At 48.3% G+C, this 17,432-nt stretch overlaps 1 protein-coding gene across 6 annotated transcripts in view; it reads left to right on the forward strand.

Moving 5' to 3' along the window:
- The window catches only part of TPCN1 (two pore segment channel 1), a 42,715-nt gene that overhangs the window by 14,991 nt on the left and 10,292 nt on the right, over window positions 1-17,432 (forward strand). For 5 of the 6 annotated variants that reach the window (XM_066978914.1, XM_066978913.1, XM_066978912.1 and 2 more), the window contains 17 exons: window positions 3,338-3,462; window positions 5,488-5,664; window positions 7,013-7,126; window positions 7,376-7,506; window positions 7,646-7,734; window positions 8,155-8,189; window positions 8,839-8,897; window positions 9,673-9,772; window positions 10,839-10,955; window positions 11,853-11,977; window positions 12,938-12,986; window positions 13,185-13,248; window positions 14,253-14,297; window positions 15,376-15,432; window positions 15,523-15,576; window positions 16,262-16,334; window positions 16,544-16,651. In XM_066978914.1, coding sequence (XP_066835015.1) covers window positions 3,338-3,462; window positions 5,488-5,664; window positions 7,013-7,126; window positions 7,376-7,506; window positions 7,646-7,734; window positions 8,155-8,189; window positions 8,839-8,897; window positions 9,673-9,772; window positions 10,839-10,955; window positions 11,853-11,977; window positions 12,938-12,986; window positions 13,185-13,248; window positions 14,253-14,297; window positions 15,376-15,432; window positions 15,523-15,576; window positions 16,262-16,334; window positions 16,544-16,651 — 1,522 coding nt within the window. Of the gene's footprint in view, window positions 1-153; window positions 603-3,337; window positions 3,463-5,487; window positions 5,665-7,012; window positions 7,127-7,375; window positions 7,507-7,645; window positions 7,735-8,154; window positions 8,190-8,838; window positions 8,898-9,672; window positions 9,773-10,838; window positions 10,956-11,852; window positions 11,978-12,937; window positions 12,987-13,184; window positions 13,249-14,252; window positions 14,298-15,375; window positions 15,433-15,522; window positions 15,577-16,261; window positions 16,335-16,543; window positions 16,652-17,432 lie in introns of those variants that run through there. The other variant, XM_013173747.3, reaches the window with a different exon arrangement.

Consider the following 17,432-nt stretch of genomic DNA (forward strand, 5'->3'; position numbering starts at 1 on the left):
TTCTCGGGGAACGTCTGGGATAAGTTACACAAGTGTGGAAGGAAGCTCTGCCATCTGTGAGCAGCCCCGTCCGCTTGCTCCGTCACGCCCCTTGTACCGTGAACTTGGCAAATGTTTTATTTTCTTCTTCTGTTTTTTTTTTTTTTTTTGCTGAGGGAGGTGGGGGGAGATGTGCTGACTAGTCACAGCGGGACTCTGGCTCCTCTCCCTTTGGTTCCTCGCGTTCCCTGGGGAGCAAACCCTGCTCCGCGCCAGGACAGGAGAGCGTGGCGCGCCGAGCCTTGCTCTCCAACCACACTCATCTTAAAAGCAGTTTTGCCCGCCAGCAAAACCTTCCAGCATCCTGCCTGTGGGACGGCGAGAGGGAAGCGATTCAGCCGAGCTCCGAGCCGCCTTCCTCAGCGGGAAGGGGAAGATGCGCGCGGCCCCGCGGAGCTCGGAGGAAACCCTCCTGCGCGTGGCTCTGCCCTGAGCAACCGGGGAGCGACTCGGGGAGGCAGCGCCGGCTGCCATGCGGTGGAGAGAGCCTCCTGCCATCTACTTGGAGGACCGCGGGAGTCCCGTGGAGAGATCCTCCTACCTCATCGAGCTCCCCACCGACGGTAACCGCCGCCGGGGACGCGCTGCGGCACGAGCCGAAGCGGAGCGGGGCTGGCATTACTCTGTGTCATTGTTAGCGTGGGAGCAGCTGAGGAAATTAGCCGGCTGGAGGGCTGCCAAGCGAGCAGGCAGAGAGACGCTGCTCAAGTCGGTTGTTGTTGTTTGTTATTTTTATTATTATTATTATTATTTATTACCCAGATGATGCTGTTGCCTCGGGGACGCTAGATCAGCCTTCTGGTACCTGGTGGGGAAGGAGCCCAGCCACGAAACGCAGCTCTGCGCTGCAACGTTTCTGCTGTCTGTGCCTGGAAAGATGATGCCTGGGGCAGGCAGGAGGCAAATAGCGGGGTTTCTGGAGTTACTTCTTGTGTCTCTGAGAGCTGTTCGCAGGCTTGATCTCCCTGGCACATCCTTTCTGCTTCAGCTGTGAGCTGGCTGTGAAAGGCAGGGAGATGTTCTCTCTTTTTTTACTGCGGCGTAGCTTTTCCCTGAGTTGGGCCTTTACGGAGAGAGGTTTGTCTGTGGGAAAGAATTCAAGTTTAAAGGTAGTTCGGTGTCTTTGGGTAGGAGCAGTGTTCTGGTGCCTTGTTTAGCCCTGCAAAACTTTGCTGGTTTGTGCCTGGCGTGTTTTGACATCCTGAAACGTTTCAGTGTGCTCCAATAACCAGGGTGGCAACCTCCTGAACATGTCCCCTTTCCCCAGAAGAGCTGGGGTAGCCAAGGTGTTGGCTCTCTGCTTTTTCACCATCTCCTGAATTGCGAGGGATGAGCGACTCGGGGATTTTCTCTCCGCTCTCTCTGTGCTTCGAGTTGAGCTGAGTCCCGTAGGGACCTGGAGCAGGCGGTGCAGTTCGGAGCGAGGAACCCTGCGGCCGTGCCCCAGCCACCGAATGCTGAAGGAGCAGCTGGAGGTGTGCCTGGAGCCTCGTGGAGCCCGTACGTGGTCTTCCAGCGCCCTGCTAAGCATCTTTCCCACAAAGGGGTTTGCAGTCAGGCTGCAGTCCAAGGGAGTCTCTCTTTGGAGCGTGCACGCAGTAAAAGCTCTGCAAAGAATCGCTTTTGAAGAACTTTGTAGAGCTCCCAGTGTAAAGCTTCTGCCTTCTTTGCTGGTATCTTTCAGTTAAAAAGCAAATCCACGACGAAGACTGGCGTTCCAGTTCTGTGGATAAATGAAAAGCTCCATCATCTGTGTTTATTCCCCCCCTCTAAGAGCTGTGCTCATTTAGGGTTTCAGAATGGGGTCTGGGGGAGCAATCGGCCCCACCGAAACATTCAGCTGAACGTGGAGAGGTCTTTTAAAGGTATGGGGGAAGCGAAGAGAAGCAGGCTGAATGCTGCAGGGTTCCAGCAATCTGCCTGCAGCCTGGGAGGCTTTCACAAACCTCCGATAAGTGCTGTCTGAGTTTGATTAGGGGGTGGGAAAGGCAGCGGGGGGCTCTGCCTCGGTGCTGGGGCTGCTGACCTTGCAGGAGCCGTTTCAAGGGGTGCAGAGGTCTGGTGTGGCCTCTGTACTCTGAGGTTTTCCAGAAAAACCTGACCACTTGTTTAATGAGGGCTGTTTTCTTATAGGGAAGAGGTGCAGCAAATCCTCAGCATCCCGTTGTGGGAGAGGAAAAGAAACTCGCTGTTGTTTTTCCCCACCCCGTAGCAGCACAGAGAGAGCCAACTGCTCCATCACAGCGTCTGTGCTCGTAGAAAGGGGGAATTCAGCACTTTTGCGCTGGTAGGGTCAATCTGAGAGGCGCCTTCCTGGGGAAAACGGGGCCGTGGAGGAGGGAAGTCCTGCTGAGAACGAGAACCCCGGCGTGGTTTGGGTACCGAGGGGAGCTCCGGGGAGCTCCAGCACCGGCCTCACCTCTGCGGGGTCTGCGTAGTGCTCGTCATCGAAGCTGCAAAACACAAATTCCCATCCCAGAAGAAGAAATGGCATCTCTCTGTGAACAGTGATGGTCTTCATGTGTGTTTCGTGTGTCTTAATAGCACCGAGGCTGTAGAACATGCACGTGAGCGAGTGCTGGAGCTTATTTACGTGTCCTGCTCAGCTTTCCCATGGGAAAGGTGATCTGCGTGTGTAGCTATGCTTGGGAGCTGCTCTTTGCAACTGAATTGTATTTTTAAGTGGAATTTTTAGTTATGAAACCTCGTACAGATGTTCAGTAAAGCATTGCTTTGTAATGCTTTACTGGTGGCGGAGACATCTCAAAAAGTAAATCTGTGGGATACGGACTGAAAATTAACTTTGCTGTTCCTTCTCATCAGAAGGAGATGGGTGCTTAACTGCACCAAAAAGTGTTGCAAAGGTGCGTTGTTTAATGACTGAAGAGCTCTGAAAAATGAGGTTTTTCTCCTGGAAATATTGTACTACTGCTGCTAGTACGCCCTGCAGCCTCAGTGCTTGCTGCCTCTTTGCAGTTTGACTGGTGGTGGTGTTTTAGGGACGTGACAGCACGGCTGTCCCGAGGCAGGAGACCTGCTTGTTGCATTAAATGGGATCCTGTCCCTTTGATGGTCTTCTGGGGGCATTCCCGTGTTGAGGTGTTGAGTCTGAGTGTGCCTCTTAAAAGCCCCTACGTGGGAAGGGTCAACCACTGCGTGCACACTGCCAGTTCCTTGGGCGCTCCGTTGCCTCTCGATGCCTGTTCCTGCTCCCGCTGCCTGGCTTGTTTGCCTGCTCCCTGACCCATCTCAGCTCACTTAGTTGTAAATCGTTTTCTCTCCTGTTGCCCCGATGCAGATGGAGGTAGCTATGACGTTATCCACGATGCCTCCAGCCCTGCTGCCGGGGACTGCTGCGCGCAGCAAAGCTCTGCCCGCCACAACTGGGAAATGAACTACCAAGAGGCAGCAATCTACCTCCAGGTGAGCCCTGGTCTTCAGTGCATTGCGTTTTAAAAAAAAAAAAAAAATGAAAAAAAAAGGGGACATCTGAAGCTATGATAGCTCTTGGTTGTGAGAAGCAAAGAGCTTCAGTCCTGGGGTTAAAAAATGAAAATAAAAAATCAGTCCTTTGCAAAGGGATCTTAAGAGAAGGAAGATGCAAGTGCCTTCAGATGGGCTCTGGTAAGTAGTTTGGGAAGCACTGAGCAAGCTGGGGCTACCCATCTTCTCCCCATGCTGAGGACTTTGTAGTGGAGAGGTTCAGTGCATCTTTGAGTTATAGGAACACCCCTATTAGAACAAGAAAATGATAATATTTGTAATATTGCTGCCTGGTGTAATGCATTAGCTACCAGAGCTACCCTGCTCCTGCGCCAGGGGACCGCCAGTCGTGGCTCCTCTGCCGTTTTTAAAACCTGGGAGGCTTGGACCTTGCTGATGCTTCAGCTTATGCTAGAGCAGCATGGACAAGATAATGGTAACCCCAGCCCCTCCTGGGCTTTTGTTTAAACTCACGATTATGGGAGATGTTCTGCAAAGGTTCATTGAGCTGCTGCAGTGTCTGATGGTAATGCACACAGCAGGCTTGGCCCTTCACATGCAGATTAGTCTTGCTGCTGCCTTGACCAATGGCCATAATGACAATGTCCTTGAAACGAAGTAGACATAACTTAAAGAGCGTGCAGATTGTTTATGTGAAGCAGTAGCTGGAGGCAAGAGCGTCTTATCTGAATGCGAGGACTTTGCTGTCCAGCCACGTTTCGAATTGCTTGGCTACCAAGAGGCAGAATTGAGACTATTTTTCATTCTGCAAATGTGTTTTGTCAGGCGTGAATAAGAATGCCCTGCTGATCTAAGCTAGCTCTCCCTTTGAGTGGGGGGGCTTGCGTTTTATGGAGCTTGCTGCTGGGTTTTGTCCTGCCTGCAATCTGGCTCCCTGACCTGGCAGTGTTTGTTTGTTCTTACTCAGAGTGTGAGCTTGCCTGCGAGGCGCCTCAATGAGACGCGTTTGAAACCCTCTTTTGAATTAGTCTTGAGAACGCTTCACCTCTTAAAGGAGGTCCTGTTTGTGGATCTCGTTATCCATTTTGCAATTACAGCGATTCTTCTTTGATGGAAAGATATTCATTCAAACAGAAAAGTGTGTGTGTGCCTGAGTGTCCCAGCTGGGGAAAAATGTTCTCATTTGACGTTTTCCAAGAGCCAACAAGTCTCCTGTGGGTGGCTTCCCTTGCTTAAACCATCGGCTCAAGACAGAAGAAGCTGCTGGATGGTTCTTCACGAAAAACCTTTTCCGAACTCTCCTCGAGCTAAGCTTTGTCCTAGAATTAAAAATAGCGACGGTGCAGCTGTTTAAAATCAGTTGAAGGCAAACTGTTAAGATGGAGTATCTGACCTTTTAACATTAATTAAGCTCTCTCTCTAAGAGGAAATGATAAATCAGCATAGAGACTTGTTAATTTTTCATGGAGTCTGTCTCTCTGCTCCATGCCTTCACTGCCAGGGCTCCCAAGCATGTTTTCTCGCAGGCATTCTTCGAGGCCAAGATAAGGAGGAGCGACTGTCGGCCAGGTGCCCCAGAGCTTATCTGTGTGTTTTTCTGCTCTGTCCTGGAGAAGTTTAATCAAAGAGAGCTGCAAACGTATGGAAGTGGTTGCAAACAGATGAGGTGCAGTGTTTGCGCTGGGATGTCGACTGAAGATTCCTCCTGCCTTTGTAAACTCCTTCAAGGCTCTTCCTCGTTTTGGAAAACCTCAAGGGCTTCTGAAGCAGGGGCTGGTGGATATTAATGAGTTCATTACTGAAATGTGCTGACAAACAGAAGGGGATGCCCCATGCGTGTGGAGTTCATTCCTCAATAACCAGATGAATGTCAGGCTGTGAGGTGGGAACAGCCCATTGGGAATTGTATCCCGTCCTTATAAAAGTCTGTTCGTTGGGTGGAAAACTCAGGTACAGAACTGACAGTCACTAATGCTGTTCTCCTTATTATTCCTTCTGCTCTAGGAAGGAGAAAACAACGACAAGTTCTTCACTCACCCCAAAAATGCCAAAGCACTTGCTGCCTACCTCTTTGCACACAATCACCTTTTCTACCTGATGGAGCTGAGCACGGCACTGCTGCTCCTGTTGCTGTCTCTGTGCGAGGCGCCAGCTGTTCCTATGCTCCGCCTTGGCATCTTCGTAAGTACTTTGGGGCATAATAAAGAAGTTTGCTTGTTTTGCAGGGGTGGGTAGGAGGAAAAAAGTCAGACATAAAGGAAGGAGGTAGCAGTAGCAGGAAAAAACCCATCTGGCTTGTTCTCTAAATGGGTTGACAGCAGATATGCCAGCCAGCAAAACATCCTTTTTGTTGTTTTTTTTTTAACCTGATGTGCATAGACCAACTGTGAAAGTGACACAGTTGCGTTATCTAGTCTGTGCAGGTCTTAAATTTTGTAACTGTGGAGAAAAGTGTGGCTTTTGCTTTTTCTTGAGATAGCTCCGAAATCTGTGTGCTTTCACAGGGTGGTTTTACAGTCCTTGTCGTGTTGCTGCTGTTTGTTATCCCAGTGGCACCACTGCTTCCTAGAACACACCTGGCCCTAGCTGAGAACCAGTTTGCTAAACCTTGTATCCCGTCCTCTTGCTGTCTTGAGGACTTTTTTTAACATGTTTGGGTGAGGTGAAGTTTTGTCTAACCCTTGCAGAATGTGGGTTTAGGTAAGGGATGCACAAACAGTCATGTGTCCTGTTGTTGGTCCCCAGCCAGCAGGTGCCACTGTCAGGCACAGCGCTAGGAGCTGTCGCTGCTGGTGAGAGAACCTCCACCTGCTTTCGGAGCTGGGAGTGCAGGGTGCAGAAGAGTTTGTGACAGCCTTTGGGTTAAAGCGTTCCTCAAAATGAGTCAGGGCTCCTTAAATGCATTTGGGTTTTGAGCTATGACTAATGCTGAGGTCATAAAAAAATAGCGTTTTCGTAGTCCAGTTTTGCATCTTCCAGCAGAGAAGAGGTCCATCAGCACTGCCAGAAGTTGCTGTTCTGTTCCTGAGCTTGATCAGGACACTCTCTGTGGTTGTCCAGAACTCCTGTTTCAAGAGAAAACTCTTCTCCGTGTAAATTCAGTCTGCCCAGCAGCTCTCCTTCCTGCATTTCACTTAAAAAATAAAAAATAAATAAAAAATTGCAGTCCCAAACTTTTAAAAAGCATTTCTGCTTGAGTTGCTGGTGTCTTGCCCTTTTGTTTCAAATGTATGAATACATTTTTTATGTCTTTAAGTCCAAAAGCTGTGTGGCTTACTAGGAAATGCTGGGCTGATGCTGACTAGAGGAATATTCTACCAGCTTTACCAGAAGTACAAAGCAATAAATGTACAGACTTTGAAAGCAGAGTGCCATGCTAGCTTTAAGAGCGGCTTTGGGTTTCCCCATGTGCCCCAGAGCTGTGCTCACACTGTTGTCAAACTCAGGTGCTAGAAAAAGGAGGGGTGGAAGCGTGGCCTGGGATGTGCTTGTAGGCTGAAGCCCAGGTTTAAGCTTTGTGCCCTAACAGGTCCACGCAACCCTGGAGCTGTTTGCGTTAATGGTGGTGGTCTTTGAGCTCTCCATGAAGATGAGGTGGCTGGGCTTCCACACCTTCATTAGGCACAAGAGGACGATGGTGAAGGTAAGCTGTCCCTCTGGTCGTCTTTGTTTTCTCCCTCAGCACCTCTGAGAACCAGAGAACCGCAGTAACTGCTGGGCTTGCTGTAGCAGCACCACTTAGCCACGTGTCCCAAGGCCAAGTGGTTCGTGTGAGGTTCCTAAGCTCTGGGAGACGCAAATAAATGGGTGATTGGTGAGAGCTTTGCCTTTCCCGAAGGAGACCGCAGCTGTGCCTCTCATTAACCCCCCCCCCCCTTTTTTTTTTTTTCAGACTTGCGTGCTGTTTGTGCAGTTCATCGAGGCCATCGTGGTGCTGGTGCGCCAAACCTCGCATGTCCGCATAACGAGAGCTCTGCGCTGCATCTTCCTGGTGGACTGCCGCTACTGCGGCGCCGTCAGAAGGTGAGCGGTCAGCTGGCTGGGTCTTCTGCTGTCACACCTAGGAATAGGTGGAGGAAAAGCACGCTTTTGGGCTTTTTCCCCTTCCCACCTGGAGGAGAGTATGCAAGTTGTGGTTTATCCATGTTTTCTCCTTTTTCAGAAACCTGCGACAGATCTTCCAGTCCCTCCCACCGTTTATAGACATTCTTCTCCTCCTGCTTTTCTTCATGGTGATCTTTGCCATCCTGGGTGAGTTGTGTTTACGGAAATATGGATTTATGATGCTCTCAACCAGTTGTCCAAAAGCAGCACAGACATGAACAATGAATATAAATCTGATCAGATTCAGGGTCCTGCCAGGATCTTCCACTTATCCCGCTTCACCCGCAGTCACCAGGAAGGCAGAATTAAATGGAGATAAAACATCTAGGAGATGGGTATTTGATTTTGTAGCAAAGATCCTTTTGACCTCTTCCAGTTTGTTAGTTTGATGAGACACATTAGCAATCACGTATGGACAAGGCCTTACAGGTCCTCTCTTCATGGTGCTTTCTGGTTGCTGTGTGACTTTGCTCTTTGAGAACAGACACTAGTCACCACTGCTTGAAATTGAAACAGACTTGTTCTTTTCCACGTGTCTTCTCACCTCTCCTCTCCGTTTTCTTCTAGGTTTTTACTTGTTTTCTCCTAACCACTCAGATCCGGTAAGTATCACTTCACCTTGAACTGAAGCTTGAGTCCCAGTTTGACCAGTTAAGCTACGTCTGTACAGCAATACTTGGTTCTTATTTCTACATGGTTGTTAGCTGGTGCTGGCAATGGAAAAAGTGCTGATGAGGTGGTTGACGAGGCTGACGAGGCTGTTGGCAGTGTTACTCTGGGTCAACACCTGCTGGCAGGGAAGGCAGCACATGGGACTTCTTCAAAGAGAGGAAGTCCCACAGGGAACTTTCAGGTAGTCGTTCCTTGTTCTTGGTGTCTTAATTCAGGCGGATGGGCCACCTGCTGCTGGCCCCAGAGGAGGGAGTTATTTGGGTGGAAGCTTGGCTGTTTCACACAGTGGCAGTTTAAGTCCAGCAGCCGGTAGTTCCTTTTGTGATGAATCTATAACTTCCTGGGAATGTTACTGCAAAAATGCTTAGGTTAGCTTTCAGTTGTTTTAGCTCTTCACGTGCCATCTCAGACCTTTAAAAAGGACCGGTGCTGAAGTACCCTTTTCCTAGGAGGCATCAGGGAACTGTGGAAGTGCCTGTATTCAAGTGTTGTTTTATCAAAAATAATGTTCATTTTTTTAACAAAATGTCACTGTGAAATTCTGCTCGCATTTTTCTCATGCGGGGTTTTTTCTTTCAGTACTTCAATACTTTAGAGAACAGTCTCGTGAATCTCTTTGTACTTCTGACCACTTCAAAGTAAGTTCTGAGCTAGAAAAGGATGTCTCTCCCTCTGTCCCAGAAGAAATCTAGCAGAGTCCAGACTTTTTCTGCAGAAATGGTCCGTCTCCAAATGTGACTCCTTTCCCCTGCATGAGAGAGATTTCCTGGGTTAGCCTGCCTGGGAACAGCTGGTACTTCGTTTCGTTTTAGGACGCTGTGACCTCAGATGCAGAGTTATCTCTAAGCCACTCGAACACTTCATCACTGCGAGGGCATTAAGGGGGAGACAGCTTTATTAGGCCTGGGTCCAAGAAGGGAAAGTTTCTGTTTGTGCTTCTTTGTCAGCCGACAGTTTGCTGTCGTGAAGTAACTTCCTATTCCTCTGCTTCACTTCCACTATCTAGGAGAGGGGGGATAACGACAGTGGGTAAATATTGATCTGCTGTCTGGGAGAGCTCTGGGGATTAGGAAATTAGCAAAGGATGGAATAAATCTTAGGGTGTCATGCTGTAGTGCTTCTGCACCAGGGCTATACTGCTGTCATTGTTACAAGCACAACCCGTAGCCATGTTACAAATCCCCTTGGCCCATTTGATTTTTGGGATGTGCAGGAAATGTTCTTTCTTTTCCTTTTATCATGCCTCAGTGTTCTTGCTGCTTGTTGCTAGTGTCATGAGAAGCCACGGGTCTTGCAGAAACGTGTAGGTCCATGGATCTGGGTGCACACATCTGTGTCTTGTGCTTTTGCCTACATAGTGGGAAGCGTAGCATGACCTATTGGGGCACTTAAACTTGTGTCTTTTGGATGCAGTTTCCCTGACGTGATGATGCCATCTTATGCCCGGAACCCTTGGTCCTGTGTCTTCTTCATAGTGTACCTCTCCATTGAGCTGTACTTCATCATGAACTTGGTGAGTGCCCTGCTGAAGCACTTGACTTCCCTCTGCCTGAATTTGGAGTTCATTGCTCAAGTCTTCCCCGTTCCCAAGGGTGCTCTATAATAACCTGAGACCCTTTGGCAGAATAATTCTAGAAATGCCAGCTTTGCTGCAGGCAGGAGTCTTCTAACGTTTGACCACAAGGAAGTGAACTAAATCACAGAAAACAGAATGATATTATTATCCTTCAGCCTTTCTCACATTAATATCATGCTTGGAGTGACATACTTGGTTGCACAAAATTTACTGTCCTTTTCTGTCTTAATTATTTATCATAAAATGGCATTTTATTATCTGGGCTTGCCTGAAATGCTTTAAATCAGTTTGAAAGGGAATGGAATTGCTAAGGATGGCAGGACTTGAAGAGTGCTGATACCTGCAGTGTGAGCGTGGCTGCTGTGCTCGCTCTGCTTCGTTCAGCGTCCAGAGCAGGGCTGAGACCAGCTCAGGAGAGGATGCAGGCTGTGAAAAATGGGTTGTTGAAGGAGCTGAGGGATTCTGCATCCCAAGGCGAGTGATTTGTAATGGGCTGGGATTTCACTGCTGCTGTGCTAGATGGAGGGTTAGTTTTGATATGCTTGCCAAAGCTCCAGTGGAAGGATGAGTCCAAACAGCAGCCTTCAAAACCTGCTTCCCAAAGAGACTGGGGCATTTTTAGCAAATCTTTTGATACTATTTTCTGTTAGCATAAGTGGGGTTTAGCCTTACTGATACTATTTTCTGTTAGCATAAGTGGGGTTTAGCCTTACCTCTGAAAACCACTGTTGTTAGGAGACCAGAAATATCTGGGCCTCTTCAAAACAAAAAAAGTGGATCAATGTGTGTGCAGTGTGCTTCCTGATCTTTTTTTTTTTTCATCCTTATGGTCGGTGAGCCCTCACTACCTCTGTTCTGCTTCAGCAGGAAGATTCCTCTTGCAGCAACGCCTCTCCTTGCCTCTCTGGACTGAATGTTCCTGCCTCTTTGAGGAGCTTTTGCTCAGGTAGCTGCACAGAATATGGATCAAAACTTGATTTTCTCTCATCTCTTCTTTCCGTAGCTTCTTGCTGTGGTGTTCGACACGTTCAATGACATTGAGAAGAGGAAGTTTAAGTCTTTGCTGCTGCACAAGCGCACGGCCATACAGCACGCCTACCGCTTGCTCATCACCAAACAGGTACCGTGCCCTGCGGGGACTCTCAGAACAGCCTGGGGTGTGCTGGGACGGGAGCTGAGATCATAATCACCAAGGACTACCTTTTTTTATTTGTCCAACTAGTTTTTAATCTCTTTCTGGAGGAAAAAGTAGCCTGAATTTCAGCCCCAATGTGAGACCATGGAAGTGCCTTGATAAATGAGGGAAGCTTGTCCTGGAGTGCACGTGGTCATTGATTTCTCCTTGATTTCCCACCTCCAGCGTGGGTCACTTGAGTACTTGCTTCTTGAGCACCAGTTCTTAGAGGAGGGGTGGGTTATGCATGCGAAGGGACAGTTCAGTTGCTAGATACTGCAGGAATAAATGATGGAGACAGAATTAATTCATCTACAAACAGTGCTTTAAGGGACAAAGCACTGGGGGACAGGGTTGATTTCTTGGTTAACTTATGGAGCAAGAAGAGAAATAAGGCCCAAGAATAACTAACTTTCCTCTAGTAAATTGGTTCATGGTTAGGGCACATTTGTTATATTAGCACTTTCTGAGGAAGAGCTTATAGTCTGAAAATCATGCCAGTGATATAGCTAGTTAGAATATCTACTGTCCTCTCAAAGACAGTAGTTGAACTCTGCTTGGGATGTCTGGCTGGACAGTTTTCACAGGGTGGGGCAGCACAGAACAGCTCTGCATTTGTTCGAGGGTCTGATTTGCCAGGAGAGCTTTCTGATCTCTGTGTTCTGGCATAAAGGCAGTATTTTAAAGCAAGGGTTTAGGGTATTTTTCAGGCTTAGTTATAATGGCATCTTAAGGTAATGTAAAAATCCTGCTTAAAACAAATTCAGAGTGAGAGTTAAATATTTGAGTGTGTACATGTTTCTGTCTGATGTCCCTGCTCATGACATTTCCTTTTTTTTCTAGAGGCCGTCTGGAATTTCCTTCAAGCATTTTGAAGGGCTGTTGCGGTTTTACAAGCCTCGGATGTGCACCCGAGAGCGGTATCTCACGTTCAAAGCACTGAATCAAAGTAATACTCCATTACTCAGGTAGGATGGTCTCACTGCTGTGCCCTGAGCAGGGATGTTGCTTTACACTCTGAAGCTATCTCTCAGAGAGGATGGCTGAGTTTATGGAAGGAAACTGGTCTGGAGTGTGGGAATAGAGTTATGTGTCTGAAAAGATTTCTGTTGGGGAATTAGGAAGCTTGGAGAGGTAGGTACCCTGAGAATTGAGGGTTTTTCTGCAGAGGTGATGGAGTTCCTGCATGCCCTCTTGTGGATACAGTGCTCTGCTGGCAGTCGCCAGGCATCCTCTGTTTCCCACTTTCCCTGCCAGAACAGAGGAGTGGGAAATTGAGGAGCAGCATTAGAGCCTGCAAGGAGCATTTCTTCACACAGTGCAGCCTCGCAGCTTAACAAGTTTTTGTTATTCCAGCAGCTGGCTGTGTCCCCTAGGGTTTTGTTAATTAAAATCTGGTTCTGCTGGTGCTTTCAGGACTGTCATCCTCTGCGTTATGAGGCAGAGAATTACCATTCTGGTGGGTGGGTGCAGCTAACTCGAGCCAGCATGGAAGTAAAGGGAATTAGAGCAGGAGACCTGCTTGTTCTTTTAATTTGTTCTGGCCACAGACAGGCTCAGAGCGAACGTTTCCCATGAAACTGGTGCTGATGCTTCTCCTTCAAGTCAAGTGCCACGGAGACATGCTGAAAATGGCATGAGGAGAAGGACTGAATTCTTAAATGTAGGCACTTAATGACACTGGTAAGAGCCTGAGAATTCCAGCATCTGTGCTTTCAGACACCTAAAAGCATGCAGCTCTGGTTACTGTCAGTCAGCAACCTCTGGCCACACCAAGAAGAGGTCAGTGTTGACTTACCAGCAGTGGCTGCAGCTCTAATAAGGAGTTAATAATTTCCAGGGACTTTCTGCTGATGGTGCCTGGCAAGGACGCTTAAGGATGTAATCAGCTCCAAGGCTCTGATCAGATGCTTCTTTCTGTTTTGCAGTCTAAAGGATTTTTACAATTTCTATGAAGTTGTTGGCTTAAAATGGAAGGTGAGTATTAATTGGGTGGAGAACAGGGGAAGTGTGTCGGGGAGGGAGAGCAAAGGAGGGCAGTGGTCAAAGAGAAGGTGGGTGAGAAACAAAAGCAGTCTAAAAGCAGGTGATGGGAATAAGGTGGGTCTCAATCGCTGTATTTTTTTGGATGAATATAGCTTTGACTTCTTTTGATTGTGGCTGTTCTGCTTCCAGGCAAAACGAAATCGCGAGCACTGGTTTGATGACCTTCCCCGGACAGCTTTCCTTATTTTTAAAGGTACAGGTTGGGGTTTAATGACAGCGTGTATTCAACTAAAGAAAAGCTTTTCTCTATAAAGACAAGGCTCTCTGAAGGGACTTCTGATGTACCTGTGCTGAAATGTCCAAGGCAAACAGCTTGAGGGGAGGCCTACTAACCAACTCTGTATTCAGAGCCTCCAAGGGAGATTTCTGTACATACTCCCTGTGCTCTGACCCGAACCCCAGCTTCCTCAGAGTGTAAGACACCTCTTAGCAGAAGCTCTCTGCTGAACCAGACCCTGAGGTCAGGGAGGGCTGTATTCCTTTTTCAGCCCCGAGGCTAGCTGTGATGTATGCGTGCTGAATCCAGCAGGGTTTGTATGGGTTTGTTTCTCCATGTTCCAGGCAGTGACTGTGGAGCAGGATTTGTTTGCAAAGAAGCCACTGGGCTTCCTGGTCCCGATATGAAGTTGCAGCGCTCGTACAGATCAAGTGCAGCTGCTAAGGAGGGGGAAGGAGATGTGAAATAGCCATCAGTGCAGTCTGCCTTGCAAATGTGACATCTCCCGTGTCCCAGGTTTCCTGATTGAATGTAGCCACTCAGAAATAAGAACACCAAAACCAAAGTCACAGGTATGCTGGTGGGAAGCAGTTAGCAGCATCCTGATCCAAACACACAGCTGCCGTAGGAGCCCTGTGGATCTCTTCTAACGCACTCAGCCCTCCCTGACAGTGTGTGTTGTTCCAAACGTGGGCAGTGCTTTGCCAGCTGTTTTTACCTCTGTCCACATCACAAAACTAGTGCATAGAGGCAGGGGGAGACATCTAGATGGTTAAGGATAGCGAGGTCATTGCCTCTAAAATTCTAAACCAAATTTCACCTTGGTCCCAAGAAGTAAAAGCTTCCGATCTACTGATCTGCGTAGCTTCTGTGCTGAGGACTGATGTGAAAAACATCTCCACGGAGAGGACAGAGGAAGCTGTGTGCGAGGTACGGAGGACCGCTTTAACATTCGTTTTGTCGTACTTTCCTTCATGCAGGCATCAACATCCTCGTGAATTCCCGCGTGTTCCAGTACACCATGTGTAAGTAGCAGCAACAAACTCTCTCTCTGCCACGCTCCCTCGGTCTCCTGGGTCAGGGGCACTGTCTGTGCTCGGCCCTCCAAGGATATAGCACGGTGGGGTCTGGTCTTTGGTCTGAGCTATGGTTCCTCTACAAAATATGGAATTTGGGTGGAGGGGGAGGGAAAGCGTGCTCACACTGACTGCTGCTGCAGCTCTTGCTGTGTTGAGTCTCCTGCAGAGGCTCGTTGGTTCACTACTTCATAACCTACTTGTGGGCTGACTGTGTAGTGATCGACTCACTGTGTTGGGATACGTTGGCGGTTAGCTTTCACAAGCCTTGAGGTTTTTATCTTGCAGCCGAAGGATGCTGGATAAGGAACTGCCTTGCCAGGCAGCCTTCTTCTTCTTTGTGCACTTGAGAGGGTGTGAGCATTGTTGCTGCTGGAGGGATTGCTTGGCAACTGCTCTGCCTGGGAGAACGATGCTGTGCTCTGCTTCTCTTGGGGAAGAAGGGCGCTTACTTGTGGTGCTCCTTGTTATGTTCTACACGGTCTCTTCCTTCTCAGTAATTTAGAGTTTTTTGAACATCGGAGGAGACAGATTTCTATAAATTAGGGTGCTAAGCTAGAGAGAAGAGAGGAGACGAGGACATCTGAATGAAAAGGTTAAATCCTGCACCTTCAGCTCTTGAGATTTGAACACTGTTGAGCAGCAATAGATCCAAGCTGACGGGGGCTTTGCATTGTTGAGGACCTACTGGTTCTCAAGATCTTGTTCCAGAACTAGGATGAAGCTGAAATATTTTGCCATGTTATTACTTGTGTGTAAAATAATTCTTGGTGAACAAATGACTGAGCATGATTCTGGTCATTGTTTTAGTTCTGTTTGCTTTAGAAGACAGCAGTAGTGCATCCGTTTAACAGCCTGGGAAAAGCCTGAGTAGAAAGTTGTGACTCTTCCAAGTTACAGGTTCAGTTTGGTAGCTGAATTGGAAACACTGCTGCTCGTCCTACATTGTACTTTTTTGTTAGCCTAGGAAGTAGTGGTCCTCTGATCTAGGAGTGGTTTTGCAGTGGATTTTTACTTTGTTTTCCAGATACTGTGGTGGCTGTGAATGGAATTTGGATTCTTGTTGAAACCTTCATGCTGCAAGGTAGGAAACATTGCAGCTTGCTGTCTTGACTATGATGCTGGGTGACTGAATGAAGGGGAGGCTAGAAGAAGTTCTTCTTGTGTCTTGCAGGAGGGAATTTCTTCTCCAGAAACGTCCCGTGGAGCTACATAGTCTTCCTCACAAGTAAGCAGGTGCCACCCAACAAAGCAGTCTCATTTCATACTGAGTTGGGAAGGGAATAGGCAGCTCTGTTCCCAGAAGATTGTTCAGTTTGAAGTAAAAACAGGTGTACGGACTCCATCTAGAACGGTGCTGTGCCTGGCAGGGATTGTCAGCATACACACAGACCCACGTGAGCGCTGCTGCACTGCTCCACAGCTCCCTGAGCTGCTGCAGCCAGGGGTGCCTTTGTGGTATTGTTTATTTTGTTCAGGTTTTTAACATGCACACCTACAGAGCACTGCCAGGACAGGGAGGGCAGTAGATGGCTCCTCTTTGAAAGGATCTGTCCCTGCAGGTCAGGCCTAGGCTATGGGATGGGTGCTGGATGTGTTCCCCTGAGATAAAGGAAATACCCAGGCAGGCCTGAATTTACTGCACAGCTCTCTGGCCTTTTGTATGGGAGCTTGTGTCTGAACATGTACAGCTCGTTAGCCAAGTAACTGCTTTGTAGAGTGCCCTGAAGAGAATTCACCTTGAATACAGGAAAATGTGTTGGTTTTGAGGGAAAATGTTGCCTTTGGCATCTCACCAAGATTCAGGTCCTGTACTCAAAGGACCATGCATCTTATGCAGAGGGCGAGCCTTTGCACAAGCCCTCCTTGTGATGCTGCTTATTTCTGTTCATGGCTCTCATCTCGTTTTACAGTCTATGGCGTGGAGCTGCTCCTGAAAACCACTGGGCTGGGGCCTGTCGAGTACCTGTCTTCAGGCTGGAATCTGTAAGTGTGCGCTGACACTCCGAGAGGTGATGAAAACTGAAATGTTGGAAAGGCTGGCTGCTGAGATGAGTTCTTAGGCCTGTGGGTGAAGCTTCTGGGCTTGGCCTTGTGCATCCAGTCAGGCTGGAGTGGCCCCGAGTACCTCTTCTCTGCTGAAATATTAGTGATATATCACTGATTCCTTTTTTTTTTCCTCTTTTTATTTCCAGCTTTGACTTCTCAGTCACCCTGTTTGCATTCCTGGGGCTGATGGCGCTGGCGTTTAACATGGAGCCGTTCTACTTCATCGTGGTCCTGCGACCTCTCCAGCTGCTGAGGTGAGGCGGGGAGGCTGTGCAGGGAGCGCGGAGAGCAGGTGGGGAAGAAAACAACCAGGTTTGTTTGCCATCGGTCCAGCTGGGCACTGAGCTCCTTACCAGGAGGGGGCAAGGATTGCTCTGTGGGTACATGACCATGGCACGACCAGGAATTGTAGGGTAATGAGATTAGCCAGCACTATCAAAACCCAAGATAAAATCTTGGGATGGGATATGAAACCCCGTGCTTTGGAGCTTAAGCTGATCTCTAATAGAGATCAAGGGATTTACCAGGGACAGATTATCCTATGTCTGCCTTCGTGGGGTTCTTACACCTCCTCTAAATTGTCTGATGCTGTTCAGAGAAAAGCTCTTCTGTCGGGGTGAGGCAGTCTCAGCCAGTTTAATAATTTCTACTGAATTACCAGAAATTACAGTTTTCAAAGGATACTGTTTTCTAGGGTGAAGTACACCCCTGCTCAGCTGTATCTCACCCTTTAAGCAAGGCTGGGGCCTGTAACCTCTCTGCAGCTCAGTGAGATGGGTCTGATTAACCTTCTCTTTTTGAGCTGTTACGGAGATACATTCTCCTTGACAGATGGATCTGAGAGCCATGGAAGGCATTTGAGAAGCGAAATATTGTTTTATTAAAGGCAAGCTAATGTAGTTTAGCTCTTCAGTGAGGATTTAAACAACACTTCATGACACTCGAAGGCGGGGGGGTGGGAGGGTGGAAATGCTTTGGCAGAGGAGCAACAGAAAACCTGTGTTTGGCAACTGTGCTGCTCTGTGAAGGCCAAGG

Source organism: Anser cygnoides, chromosome 17 (genome assembly GCF_040182565.1).
Source record: "Anser cygnoides isolate HZ-2024a breed goose chromosome 17, Taihu_goose_T2T_genome, whole genome shotgun sequence".
Taxonomy (NCBI): Eukaryota; Metazoa; Chordata; class Aves; order Anseriformes; family Anatidae; genus Anser; species Anser cygnoides.